Below are 14,635 nucleotides of genomic sequence, written 5' to 3'. Positions count from 1 at the left end.
CTGCTTTGCCACTACGTACGTCAAAGGTTAAACAGACACCACTTGCTCAGCATCGTATCATCACGAAACCCACTGAGAGACCCATCCGACAACATGCCTATAGGGTGTCGCAAAAAGAGCAAGACACTATATGTGACCAAGTCCAGCAGATGCTTCAGGACGAGGTCATCCAGCCATCGACCAGTCCCTGGGCTTCGCAAGTTGTGCTAGTAAAGAAGAAGGACGGTACGTTGCACTTTTGCGTTGATTACCGTGAACTGAACAAGGTCACCAAAAAGGACGTTTATCTTCTACACCGGATAGATGGCTCGTTGGACCGTATACGCAACGCTAAATATTTTTCCTCCGTGGATTTGCATAGCGGCTTCTGGCAAATCGCAGTGGATGAGCGCGACCGCGAAAAGACGGCGTTTATTACTCCCGATGGCCTGTACGAGTTTAAAGTGTTGCCTTTCGGTCTATGCTCAGCACCAGCTATTTTCCAAAGAATGATGGATATGGTTCTCACGGGGCTCAAACGGCAATCGTGTCTTGTTTACCTTGATGACGTCGTGGTCTTTGCAGACACGTTTGAACAACACGTCCAACGCCTTCAGGCAGTTCTTCAGGCAATAAGAACAAGGGGGCTTTCTCTCAGACCCGAGAAATGTCATTTTGGATATGAAGAACTGAAGTTCCGTGGTCACGTTGCGAGCCTGGCCAGCATCCGCCCACATCCGGAGAAAACACGCGCCGTTGCCACCTTTCCCCTGCCCACAAATAAGCGCGACCTACGCTGATTTGTGCAGCTCTGTGAGTATTACAGGCGATTTGTCAAAAACTTTTCGAAGATTGCTGAACCCCTCAACAAGTTTTCCCTCAACAAGCTTACAAAAGACGATGTCTCGTTTGTTTGGGGTGCCGATCAGTGCCATGCGTTCGACACCCTCCGAAACCTCCTCCAGGCTCCGCCTGTACTTGGTCATTTTGACCAAAGTGCAGACATGGAATTACACACTGATGCCAGCAACTTTGGACTAGGAGCGGTATTAGTTGATAGGCATAATGGCGTAGAGCGCGTGAACGCTTATGTGAGCAGAACGTTATCCCCAGCGGAGAAAAAATATTCTGCAACCGAAAAGGAATGCCTCGCTGTTGTCTGGGCCATAACAAAGTTCCGCCTATACTTGTATTGCCGCCCATTCAGGGTAGTTAGCAACCACCATTCCCTTTGTTGGCTCGCAAATCTCAAAGATCCCTCAGATCGTCTAACATGATGAAGCCTTCGGCTACAAGATTTCGATGTCACCATCGTCCACAAATCTGGGCGGAAACACACCGACGCCGACTGTCTCTCATGTGCACCGGTCGAAAATGCCAACACTGACCTTGAAGACGACGACACTTTTCTTTCTGCCGTATCAGCTACCCGCTTGGCTGAGCAGCAACGTCATGACTCGGAGCTTATCCCACTCATTGACTACCTGGAAGGGCGCAATACCCACCCTCCTCAAAGCTTTGCACGCTCGCTACCGTCCTTTTGTTTCCCCGATGGAGTGCTTTACAAAAAGAACTTTCATCCTACACAAGCTATGTATCTGCTTGTTGTGCCAACTACTCTTCGTGGTGACATTGGCTGAGCAGCAGCGTCATGACTCGGAGCTTATCCCACTCATTGACTACCTGGAAGGGCGCAATACCCACCCTCCTCAAAGCTTTGCACGCTCGCTACCGTCCTTTTGTTTCCCCGATGGAGTGCTTTACAAAAAGAACTTTCATCCTACACAAGCTATGTATCTGCTTGTTGTGCCAACTACTCTTCGTGGTGACATTTTACGTGCGTGTCATGATGAGCCATCGTCCGGATACCTCGGCTATACGCGCACCGCAGACGCGCGCCGCTACAATCTTCGTCACCGAGAAGTTATTTTCAAACCTGGTGATGAAGTATGGGTGTGGACCCCTATCCGACAGCGTGGCTGTTCAAAAAAGCTTCTTCGCTGCTACTTCGGCCCTTACAAGGTTGTACAACGTCTCAGCGACTTTACTTACGAGGTTCTTCTAGAAGGCACTTCGAGACGTTCCCGTTTCCCCCCGCAAGCTGAAGTCATTCACGTTTCACGGCTCAAACCATACTTTTCGCGCTGTGAATCACCAGTGAGTGACTGACTTTATTGGTAACTTCGCATCTTTCTTTTTGCTTCGTCTTTTCCTTACATTCTTTCCTATTTTTCTTATTCCTCGTTTAACTCTTGACTCCACAACCAACTACGTTATTCCGCCTTACGCCATTCATTTTGCTTGCATAATAATTTTCGTCTCATTTTCTTTTTTTAGCCTTCATGTACAGCATTGAGACGATGCTTCTTGGGAGAGGGTGAATGCCACCATTCATGAACGAGCCGCTGTGGCTCATATTCGTTTTGGGCTGCGAAGAAGAGAACATTTTCGCTGCTCTGGTTCAGCTGAACTCCTGGTTGTAGGTCTTGTTTTGCTCGTGACAATATAGAAAGCGCCTTCGAGACTGCCCGTGAGGTGCAATGAAGTCACAGCTGCATTTCGTCGCATGATTCTTCGTCAGAATTGTGGTCTTCCTGGGCACTCGCTACATCATTAATAATTTCTTGATCAGTCAAGAGACAGTGTCGACGCAACACATTGAAAAATGGTGTCACAGGCACAGTGGAGAGAACAAAGAAGACGCTGATGTTTGGTGACATTGCGATCGGCCTCATAAGTTGATGACGATGGCGATGCCACTCGGGTTTCGGTTTCACTCCAGTGACGCCTTAAAACACAAGTGTTTAGTGGCAGACGTAAGCATTTGTCCAAATTAAGCAGTGAGAAGTAGAACTCTGACAAATTAATGAAGGTTTGGTCCCATAGATTAATAATGCACTATGGCCGGGACTTTGTTCCCAGTCAAATCTGTCCAAATTATACGAATTAACAGGTTTCAAATTAACAAGCTTTTACTGTACAACCATAAAGCATGTACTACATCTTCACGCTAGCTCACATGAGTTCCTTGCACCATTTCAAGTTACGGTCCTTGTTGAATACACGATGTACAGAATTGTGCCATTGAGCATTACTGCAACATCTGCATGCAGGCAACTAACTAATGCAATTATAGCAAAGTCATAAACCATAGACTTTTTGGAATTGATCTAATGTACTAACATGGGGGGGGGGGCTAGTTCATGTGGCACTGCAATCGAAATCTTTCTGATTTTCTGATTGAGAATCCATGTTGGATACCAGTTGATGCGATCATTCATTCAGTTTATAACACAATCCTAGGTGTTACTAAGACAATGTTCTCAGAGCCACACTAACTTTTGTAATTCTGATGTTCCAGTCATTAAGAAAAAGTAAGCTTCTCCTAACGAGACCTTTTACAGAGAATTCAGTTTGAAAGGAGCAGTATAGCTCAGCGCATGCACACAAGAAATGACTGAAGAAAGGGTTTGGACGATTTTCAAGTAGTAACGACAGTTGCTGACAATGTTTTTTTTTTTAAATAAGGATGTGCGAATAGTAAATTTCAGGCTTCAAGTGAATACGAAGAGAATTGTTTGAATAGTACAAAACACATCTTTAAAGAATATTTGTCGTGACCCAACCAACCTCCACAATATATACATATATTTTTTATAGGAGCAAGGCAGATGCAAATGTCACTGTTTTTGGTTCAAAATAAAGAGAAAAATAAAGACGAGGCAACTCTGAATAGTAGCAGTACTTTGATCTCAACAGGATGCATGTGACAACCAGCAAAGACGGTTACATTTTAAACTTGACCACACTTAAAACACAGAAGCCAGTATTACAAGCCCCTAAACTGAAAAATTAGTTATCGATATCAGAGATACTTGATATGTTCAATTAATTTTGAAGTGAAAATTCACAGCAATACGGATTTTTCCCGGATAGATGTTATGACAGTGTAGCATTCCTATGCTGCAGTGAAACCATGTTTACAGAAATTACATGCATTTATATACACGCCTATTAATTTACATCAAACACTTAAAAATTTCTGTTGATTTAAATTCGTGTCAAAGCAAATTCAAATGCCATAATATTGGTTCCGGCATCCGAAGTGCTCGGATAGTTGCACATGTCTAGTTTTAAGACCTGAAAAGCTGCCAGAAATAGCACAAATATAGGGCACACTGACCGCCAAGGTTGACAAGTGCAGCGCGGTAGACGTTTGGGGCGGCCCCTCTCCAAAGGCCCCGGATCCCACCTTCAGACGCGATCTTCTTGAGTGCTTGCCAAGTGCCTGTCACCCTGAAGGCAAAAAGAAAAAAATTTTTACTTGCTTTTTTTTTCCTTCTTTCTTTTCCCCCTACTCATCATGTTATATTCATTGCATTTCTTAGAACATCACCAAAAGAGGAATCTCTATATAACTTTGCTAAAGCATAGCACCAAACATTCATATCACTCATGAAGAAATTCGCGATTACAATGTGCACGCATAATCTTGAACATAAGTTGGCCTAAAACATAGTACTATCTTGAACAAGTAAAGATTTATTAGCATTATAGCTGTGCGAATAGCAAAAGTTCGAGTGAGAAGTGAATTCTGATATACTTCAAAGCCAAATTACAGAAGAAAAGTTGCAGAGAATCCATCCTAAGCATCTTCTTACGGGGTATAAAAAGTGTTACTTTTGGCTAGATTGATGAACCAGTGGAAGGGTGTTGCTAAGTCGTCTTCCCTAGACGTCTTCTAAAGAATGAGAAAATTTCGGGGCCAGATTGCGTTTATTAACGTGACTTGGTTTGGCCAAAGTGGTGTTGACACATTGGTGCCGGTGTCAGTGCCTTTGGGAGGCGGCGTCACTTGTTCTCTGCGTTTGGCTTTTGCGGACGCCAGACGAGTGCGAGTGCTCAATAAATACCCCCCCCCCCCCCCATCGATTTTTTTCAAAATCACAATTTAAGTTTATTTAGCTTTTCTACCTATCTAATTCCATATATATTCACTGAAAACTATCTAGAAAGGCTGCCAAAAATTTCTTGTGCCTGCGAACGTGGCAAAAATCATTCTGAAAATCACATAAAAAAAAACTGCTTTTAAAAAAATTATAATTCCCCAAGCGCACAACCGGGTGGCGTCATTTTGTGCTCGCCAGAAAAAGCACTTCTCTCCGTTCAAATTCCCAACTTCAGCTAGCTTGTCCACTCAAAAACAAGCATGCAAAAAGCAAATGTTTGAAATCCGCTTCGAGGCTTTTTATTGGCAATATGTTCACCAGGCTGCTCCAGCCCACCTCACCATCAATTGTTACTCCAAAAAAGCATTGTCTGCTGCTTTCCCATCGTGCAGTCCCACTTATTGAAAATTCTGCTACATAGTGACGTGTTCGCATTCATTTGGTGTGTGTGGGTCAAAAATCATTTAAAAAATATTTATACTTTAGTTCAGCAGCTGGAAGCGGAAGCTCATTTTTCAAATTGCGATAGCACACCGCATACAGCTCAGACGCATGCCTCGAAACGACTCGCGGTAAGAGGTTCTGTTTATCACCACTTTAAACCTCACGACAAAGACCACCATGGGACGACCCTTTGTATTCGTGATCGAGCATGACATGCTTTGAAACTTCAGGCACTACAGCCACGCACAATTTATTAAGCTTACTGCTGGGAGCCATAGCTAGGCCCAATTCCACTCATGGCGTTGATTTACGAGACTCATCAGAACTTTGTGGGCAACATCGTGCTAGCAGACATGCCAAAGCAAAGAAGCGGCAATGTGCTTTGTTTGCAAGTAACGAATCGCATCGCCCGTGTGGCGCCTATGGGATGCACATTTTACGCATTTGCAGCGGAACCTCCGGCCAAGCTCGTCGCACAGTGACCACTTGGAGCACCAGGAGAACCAGCTAGCAGTTTCACTCATCCGCACCCCAAAACTGAAGACCAAGCATGCTGCACGCAGAATTATATTGTCGTTATATTTATTTTCTCTTCTTATAAATTGTTATATCTATTTTCCAGAAGTTCAAATACTTCATACAGTAAAATTCTAATGTGAATAAAATCAAACGGCAAACACTATTAGAAAAATATTCAATATTTCAAATATTATCACACTGCTACTTAAAACAAGAGGTGTGCGAACTTCTGGAAAGCAGATATAACAATTGTGAGGAACCGGTTTATTCAGCGCACAGCAATCTACGCAGAAAGGCACTGTCCCATCTTTCTTTTGAACAAGAACAACTGGGGATGACCAGGGACTCGAGGAAGGACGTATGATGTTGCATTGTAGCATGTCTGAGACGTTCTCCTCGATGATCTTGCGTTCTGCCTGAGACACGCGATATGGACGCCAATGTACAATACGAGAGCCGTCAGCCTGGATGCCGTGAGTAGCGGTGGTAGTCATGCTGAGGGCGGGCAAGTTCATGTCAAATAGAAAACGGTGTCTATTCAGCAGGGCGAGCAAATCTTCAGTTTGATCAGGCGTTAAGTCAGTGCTTATGGTTGGCGACACAGGTGTGAAAGAGGCATTGAATGGCAGTGATTGTGACCTTGGGACATCGTTGTGGTTGTTGTTCGGAAGAGTAACAATCGCAACAGGCTCACTGTCGACCGGAAAGATACTGTTGAGCCACAGGGGAGCATACACACTTGGGCATTTGATTTATGGCGGTTAGGTAGGTAGACCCATCGAAGAAGCGAATAAGCCCTGGTGTGATCACAATGCCCCTATGTAGGGTATGGCCGTAAGGGAGAATTGGTACGTCATCATCCACAATGTCGGTGCAATTAACACTTATAATTTCTTCGATGTATGGCCGAAGTACATAATCTGACGTGGTGACAAGGCGGGTGCGTCCATCGTGTTCAAGCGGAAAAGAGTCAGTGGCATTTAGATGCAGGAGGTGCTGATGACAAGATATGAAAGCAGATGCAGAAGACAAGAAATCCCACCCCAGAATGAGAGCGTGGGTGCACTCACGAAATACCGCGAAAACGATGTGATGGCGAATGCTTTCTATGCAGACACGAACGGTACACTGTGCAAGTGGATGAATGAGAGCGTTGCTCGCTGCACGGAGAGGTGGGCCGCCATAAGGCGTGTTGACTTTTCGAAGGCAGAAACAATAATCAGCATGAATAATCGAAATGGCAGCGCCAGTATCTACAAGAGCCTCATATGTACAAATTCTACAAACAATACTATGAAATTCGATGGCCGCTCTGGAGGAATTGTTAGCTGTCCAGTGGATGCAGTTTCCCCTCCCAAAACTGCATTGGAGAGTTTTCCGCCTGGGCATTCGTGGAATGGGAGGCGGGCCGCAGAGGCGACACTGAACGGCGACCTGGCGAAGGCGACCTGCGGCGAGACGTACGGGAATTCCAACGCAAGTCAGTATGGTAGGTAGGAGACGGTGAATGCTAATAGGACGATCGGGAGGGTGGTCGTAAGTAGTTCAGGGTCGGATGGAAGCTTCGATGTTCTTCAGGAGCGTAGCAGCATTGCTCGTCTTGTAGGCGCCTTCGACAAAACCGAGCGATATGTCCTCGATAGCCGCAGTAGTAACAGGTTGGCTGAGGTGGGCGCTGAGGTGCGTAGTAAGGCGGTGCACGCACTGGCAGTGACAGCGAAGCCACAGGCATATGGTCTGCTGGTGTAGGCACAGAAACGGTGAGTGCAGCAGAGAGCGTGGCAACTTCACGTACGTGCGCATCTGGCGCACGCAGGGACCGTTGAAACACGTCGGACGCGATGTGGACGCGATCTCTTGTTTAATATGGTCTCGCAAGCTATCTTTTTCAAAAGGGAGAGTAACTTCCGCAGCGCAGGAAGAGCAGCGCCCGTGAAGCTCTTCACGAACCATGTCGCGAATAAGCGCATGCAAGTCGAGGGGTGCAGGCAAACGAATGTCGGTGGCATCGTAGCAGAGGCGAAAAGACTGAAGCTCGTCAAGTCGCTGACATATGGTTATCACGTCTTGGGTGGTGGCAGGATTTTGCGTGGTGAGAGCGTTAAAGGCCATGGTATTAATGCCTTTAATAACGTGGCGTATTTGGTTGTTCTGAGACATGACAGTGTTAACACGCTTGCACAGTGCAAGGACATCCTCAATATAAGAGGTGTAAGATTCACCCGGCAGCTGCATGCGTTCAGCGAGCTTCTTCTTTGCTGCCTCAGTGCGAACTGTAGGGGCACCAAAAATTTAACGAATTTGCTGCTCGAAAGTGTCCCAGTCGGGAAGATCCGGGTGATGGTTCCAGAACCAAGTTTTGGCAACATAGGACAAGTAAAATGGGACACTGCGCAACTTCTGTGGACTGTCCCACCTGTTCAAATCGCTGACGAGATTGTAGTTCTTGATCCAGTCTTCGACATCATCGCCTCGGAGACTGGAAAACACAGGTGGATCACGCAGGCGAACGTTATTGGGCGGAGAGGGTGGCAGTGGCTGCAGTAGAACGGCGATGTTGGATGGGCCAGGGTTTTCTTGGGCCGCCATGGCTGGCGGTTGTATGCGACGACCTGAGCGGAGCTCCAGCGAGAACGGGCGAGAAAACTAGGGGGAACAAAAAGCATCGTCCACCACTTGTGAGGAACCGGTTTATTCAGCCAGGCTCGAGCTAAATCACACTGGTGATGATATTTACAGATGATGAAGATGTACAGGTGATGATGATATCTAAAGAGAATGAAGAGTCATTCGCTTGTCGCGCTCACACAATTTATAGTAAGACAAAACATAACGACAATAAGTCGGCATGCAGATTGCTTGGTCTTGTGTTTTGGGGTGCCAACATTTGTGAAAAAAATTCAACATCACTGTCGGGCAAACAAGATGACCTCCAAGGATGTAAAAGTGTACTGATGCATGCTATACACCCCCGAAAAGCTGTAATTTATACTTCCTCTAATATACACCCTTTAGAGAATACATTTGTGCACCATAAAAGGTGCAACGTGTACAAATCAATGGCATTTCTGAAATAAATTCTAATAATGCTCCATACAAAAGATCGAAGAGAGTTCATGAGTACATTATTAACTGAAGCATTCTGATGAAATTTTGCTTCCGACGCTTCAAATTTTGCATGGGGGTCAGAAGCTTCAAAGTAAAGAGGCAGCTAATTCATTCACCTGGGTGGCAGTCCCATGAGAGCACGACGACCCTCTGTCTGCATCTGCACTTTGACCAGGTCTGTTGGGCTGGCCAGGAATTGGCCCATGCCACCCGCCGCCACCCCCACGAGGACAGATTTCCTGCGGATAAAGGAAGGGGGAGGAATGGAAACCTTGTCACACATTATCTTAAGACTGCAGTGGCCAGCCCAGCATAAGGAAACTCATGCAGACACTACGAACTATGGGAATCGAGACAAGCAAAGTTTTTGGCGAGCTCGCAAGACTCACAGTGCACCATGACAACAAATAAACTTTAGATACTGGCCACAGAGGCATCCCGCAACAGTCATTAGTCATGGTGGTGTTCCTCACACGACAAAGGTGAGCTCTATTCAGAAGCGATATTCTCAAGCAATCAACGTCGGCGATACAATCACCTCTAGCCTGATTTTGCGTGCTTTGGTATTGGACACGTTGCACAAGAAGAACCGTTCAATGGGCTCGTCTCTGTTGAACGCACCTAACATGAGTTGCTTGTAGCTATGGCATAATGATTGTAGCCTTAATTCAAAGGAATTAAAGAGAATGAGAAAACACCTCTTGCATCGGCAAAAATAGAAGCCACAACCTTCTTAGTGCATGTGACGCCCTCTGGCAAAAAGAGTGTTCCCCACTCACCACCTTGGCTACGAGTGGCGCTGGCCAACACTCCCAGAAATTAAACACTCATAAATACCCAATCAAGGTGGACGAGAAAGCAGCCTCTATCGTGGCTCAATCGGCAGAGCATCAGATGCATAATTTAAAGGTTATTGTTTTGAATCCCACAAACAGAAAGGGTACTCTACGTCATAATAATTACATCAACCCCTTCTTTTTACGTAACTGCTCGCATTGATCATCGTCATAAGGTTGGTATTAAGACATGACGCATCAACCATTTATACAATTCATTCAGCTCCCGAACGTCAGAAAGTTGGAATCGCCTTTCCCAATCTGTCACCGAGGTTACTGATAATTTCAAGTTCAAGGCTGCTGTAACTAACCTGCTGTTGTCATAAGGGTATTCTTTTTATATGCTTATGATATTTTGGGGCAGCCCTTTTGTTTTCCTTGTTTTTACATGCTGCTGCAACGATCAATTCTTTGGTTCATAGGCACATGCTTGTGAGTGTTTTGTTCATGTTGATTACTTGTTATAACGAGATCTTTTAATGGTTCGCATTCTTAATCAACTGCTTTTGTTCTTCTACTGTGCACTGTTTACTGTTGGTTTGCTTCATTTCATCTATGTAACCTCCAAGTTTTTGCTTTTCTTTTTGAAGTATATTGTATTAAAAAGGTAACCCCCTCTCCTCTTTAATGTCCTAGAGCCCTGAGTGTACTGAAATAAATAAATTAATAAAAAGAATGATTCACGTTGCTTACACTCTTCTTTGCTTAATTGTCTGTTAGTTTCAGTAATTAGATACACTGAGACACATAGCTGAAGGTTTTTTCGGTGCTACGTGGAAAAAGCTTGGCACAGCATGAGAAAGCTGTTGGCTGCAAATGCCATGTCCCACAAAACCTCGTTAGAGCGGTAATATAGCTGACTGCAATGGTTTCTACTGAGACAGACCTGCAGCTGACAATGGCATGCTGCATTGCAGAAAAGCATGCGAAGAAAGCTTTGTTCTGCCCAAGTTGCTATGATCACATTTGTTTTGGCAGGACTAAGGATGGTTAGTTTTTGCTAAACAGTAACATGACATGAACTGCCAATATTTCATTATGCTCCGAGGTCCCAAAAGGGCATGTGTACATTTATGTACCATAAAATCTCGAGCAAGCACCCCCCTTTCCTCTGCCCCCTATGCAGCCAAAGATAATCCAACAGGATTCGGCCCTTGCTCGATCACAGATAAAAATCCAAGATGGCAGCCCTGACACCATCTTGATATTTGGAGCCGTGACCAAGCAAGGACTCCCCCTCGCATTCTTCCAATGAAATGCAAAGAGCCGATACTTTTTAGAGCACTATTCACGTTCACTTTAAAGAAGTATTATTATCAGAAAAACTTAAGGACACCATCACCATTTATATTTTTGCATCCCCACAGTTGTGCTAAAGGTGCCAGTGCCCAACTTCTTAAATTTCACAATACTATAACGTACCCAGTTATTTTTGCAGAAGTTGTTGATTTGAGACATACACCAAAGTTCAACATAATTATACTTCAAAAGGCCACGTAAACAACATTAACACAGCCAGAGATGTGATTTCACATTTGAGAAGTGTTGTTCTAGCGATCTATTTTAGCGTTATATTTATCACCAATGTATGCCTGGCCCATGTAACTCCGCATAAACATGCTGAATTTTGTTGTCTAGTAAGCACTGACCTCTGAATCATAGAAAGCTCCCCTGTGAATGCCCTTTCCCTTTTTGGTTGCTTTCACATTCAGTTATTTTTGACTCTCATAAATTTGATGCCAAAGATTCTTTACAACACACTTCATTTTTCTACCAGTGCGAAAGATAGCACATGAAATTTGGTATCCTGAACTTGACAAATTTATGTTTTCAAAAATCGAAAGAAAGAGTCTTATCAAGGTTGTCTTGAGTCAAGCGTGAATGACCTGCCAAAGTGTATGTACAAAAAAAAAAAAGGATAGCAAGTGGTGTTTTTAGCACCTATTTGATGCGACAAGATTGATTGAAATAGTCTTGCGCACACCCCATATAACAACCAAATTACTTTTTTTTAAAACTTGGAGGACGTTAGAGCTTCTTGTTGAAAAGCACAAGTAATAGTGTACTCAGGACTTACGAGCCTTGCATTCTTTAATGCCAGCCTGGCTTTGGTTCTCAGTGTATGCCTCAACCGTGCCGTAAAGAACAAACGCCTCTGCACATAACATTGCTGGTCTCAAACTATCCTCGAATGCCTACTGAAAGTACAGTTTTAAGTGCCCACAATGCCATAGTTTTTCCTTTCGATCAGCGAAAGACCTACTACACATATGCAAGGCTACACACAAACCTACGCAAGTGCTCACTTTCTTGATGAGTTTGCTGATAATGACTATTAAGTATGTCTAAGCGTTTTCGTTAAGGCTGGACTTTTTAGGGCCTCCTCACCAGGTCTGACTATTTTGAACTGACGAGCGCTATGCATACACCGGCTGTTCACAATCACGTCTTCCAAAACTCGAAATGCAACGTGCCGAGAAATGGGTAAAATCTGCCCAGTGAATGAGGGTATGATGTACAAAAGGGAATGGTTTTATGTAGATGGTAGTTTGACGCCACTCCTCTGCTTAGACACCTGTGCTCTGCCGTCACCCACAGTGGCACGTGGACTGCAATAATTACATTTGACTTGACGTGTAATTCAAGTAATTTGTTGCTTGAATAAGTGAATAAAACTTGTGACCAATAATAAAACACACAAATGGAATGTGTACGTGTTCTCTTTCTTATATTTATATTGTGAATCACAGCCAGGTGAGAGACCAATCTGCTTCTACTTCCCATGCATTCGTATTCTCGCACTTAGTGCATCATGCAAACATCAACTCATTTAATACTACTTTTCTGCCGCATTGCAGCACTCATTAGATTCATTTATCCTCCTGCATCTAACCAAATGTTTCTGAGGCACTGGCTGATGATACCGCTGTTCTCGTGTCCACACAAACGTTGCAGCTCTCATGCTCAGTAATGGGTTGAAAGCCAAGTGATTGGCGAAGCCGCATTCGGCACAGCTTGCAGAGATGAAGCGCAGGGAACGCCGACACAACACCACTTGCATCTCTGGGGCTCGACCTGGTTCGGGCAGGTCATGCCCTCGCAACCTTCCTTGCGCATGACGTGCTGATGTGTATGCACTTAGTGATCCTCCTGCTCACGCACCGATGAGGGCAGGAAGGAGGTTTGGCTAGTGAAGGATACACAGGACGAGCGGCAAGGGCTTCATGATCGCTTTCTCATATTATGATTTTGCACGATTTCAAAACATTGTTTTTTCGGCTTCTAATGAACTGATTTAAAAAATTCTTGTGGCAGGAAGCTCTTTATTGGACACACAAGTTCCAGCTTCGAACTGAAATTTTTTCCTGTCACCTGGTGAGAGGCCCTTTAAAACACCCACCCGTTGCGCAATTAACATGTTTTGATGCCTGGCACGCAATATTAGACACGTTAAAGGAAAGTCTTTACACTACACGACACACACATAGCATTTTTTTTTTCCAGAAGCAATTTCAATCCAAGGCGTGGCTCTGTCTTCAAACACCCACTTGCCAGGCAGGAGGCCTGGGTTAAATTCTCATTCAAAGCAAAAATATTTACTTTTTATTTCATTTTCATCTTTCTTGATTTTTCGGCCACAGACAGGCTCATTTTTCACTAATAACCAATGACCCTGACACTGAAATTTCAGCTAATTGAGCTCTCCTTATGCTCTCATATTAAAATCTTCTTAGTCGAACACTATCGCTACAACTAAAACACTATTGCTGCGAAATCTACGCAAAGTAATGACAAGCGTTACATCAGTTTTTGAAGCAATAGCACATTACTGTTCTGGCTATCATTGGAAACAGCCTACACCAATAGGTACGAAGGCAGTTTCGAGTGCTAGTAATGACATGCAGCTGGACTTGATGTCTACTTACAGTAGAAAGAAAGAACTGAAAAAAAAAAGGCATATATTTATAGCTATTTTCGAAACTGTTCATGTGAAGACTGAAACAGAAAAAACACAAGGTGGCTTACATTATGCATATAAGAAGGTGCCACCGCAGCATCACAAGCACAAGCAAGCTTCCCATAATGAATTTCAGCAGCAAAGTACTCTGCCAATGAGCAAAGCTACACAATGTTGTCTCTTATCCTCACTCATCTCCTCACAAGCACTGCTGCTTGCTGCTGAAGTATGGCACTCCTTAGACGTAGTGCAAATAACATACCTCAAAGGTGCACTGCTTCACAATCCAACGAGGTCGCAAGGCACATTTTTTCATACCTAAGTCTCCGCATTTTTCGATAAAAGCTTCAAAAGTTCATGAACACTCAACGATAAAAATTTTTACAATCCAGATTTATCCAATAAACTCCGCTTTCAATAGCCAGTATGACCCTGTCCTGTTTTTTGTTGTTTTTTTTATCAAAAGGGCATGTTCAAAGGGGTCATTGATACATCAGCCCCGATTTCGCCAGTATAAACATTTTTTAACATCCATAGCATCTCACAAACCACACCCTGCCTAAGTTCAACAAAGGGCTAGTCACGCCTGGAGTGCGATACAACAGTGAGAAATACTGTATTCGGGTGGCACTGGCACCAGACGACATCGAATATACAAACAGCTTAGAGTGTGCTTGTGTCTACAACAATTTTAAAGGGGCCCTGCGACACAAATTAAGCGTGTGATTTTAATTGCTTTTCCTCAAACTGTGGAATGCAGTCATATCAATGCACGAGAAGCAATGGAAAAAACAAAGCTGTTATCATTTAATTTCAACGAAGAAACCACACTGTTTCCGGAC

The 14,635-nt window shown here is 44.2% G+C and overlaps 1 protein-coding gene across 2 annotated transcripts in view; it reads right to left on the bottom strand.

The window, feature by feature from the left end:
• Positions 1-14,635, bottom strand: part of Ucp4A (Uncoupling protein 4A) — a 53,030-nt gene that overhangs the window by 28,999 nt on the left and 9,396 nt on the right. For both annotated transcript variants that reach the window (XM_037430582.2, XM_075869253.1), the window contains 2 exons: positions 9,116-9,238; positions 4,163-4,275 (listed from right to left, as the gene is read on the bottom strand). In XM_037430582.2, coding sequence (XP_037286479.1) covers positions 4,163-4,275; positions 9,116-9,238 — 236 coding nt within the window. The remainder of the gene's footprint in view (positions 1-4,162; positions 4,276-9,115; positions 9,239-14,635) is intronic.

This window comes from Rhipicephalus microplus, chromosome 7, assembly GCF_043290135.1.
Source record: "Rhipicephalus microplus isolate Deutch F79 chromosome 7, USDA_Rmic, whole genome shotgun sequence".
NCBI lineage: Eukaryota > Metazoa > Arthropoda > Arachnida > Ixodida > Ixodidae > Rhipicephalus > Rhipicephalus microplus.
The sequence above is the reverse complement of the archived record's forward strand: the minus strand, read 5'-3'. Positions and strand labels throughout refer to the sequence as shown.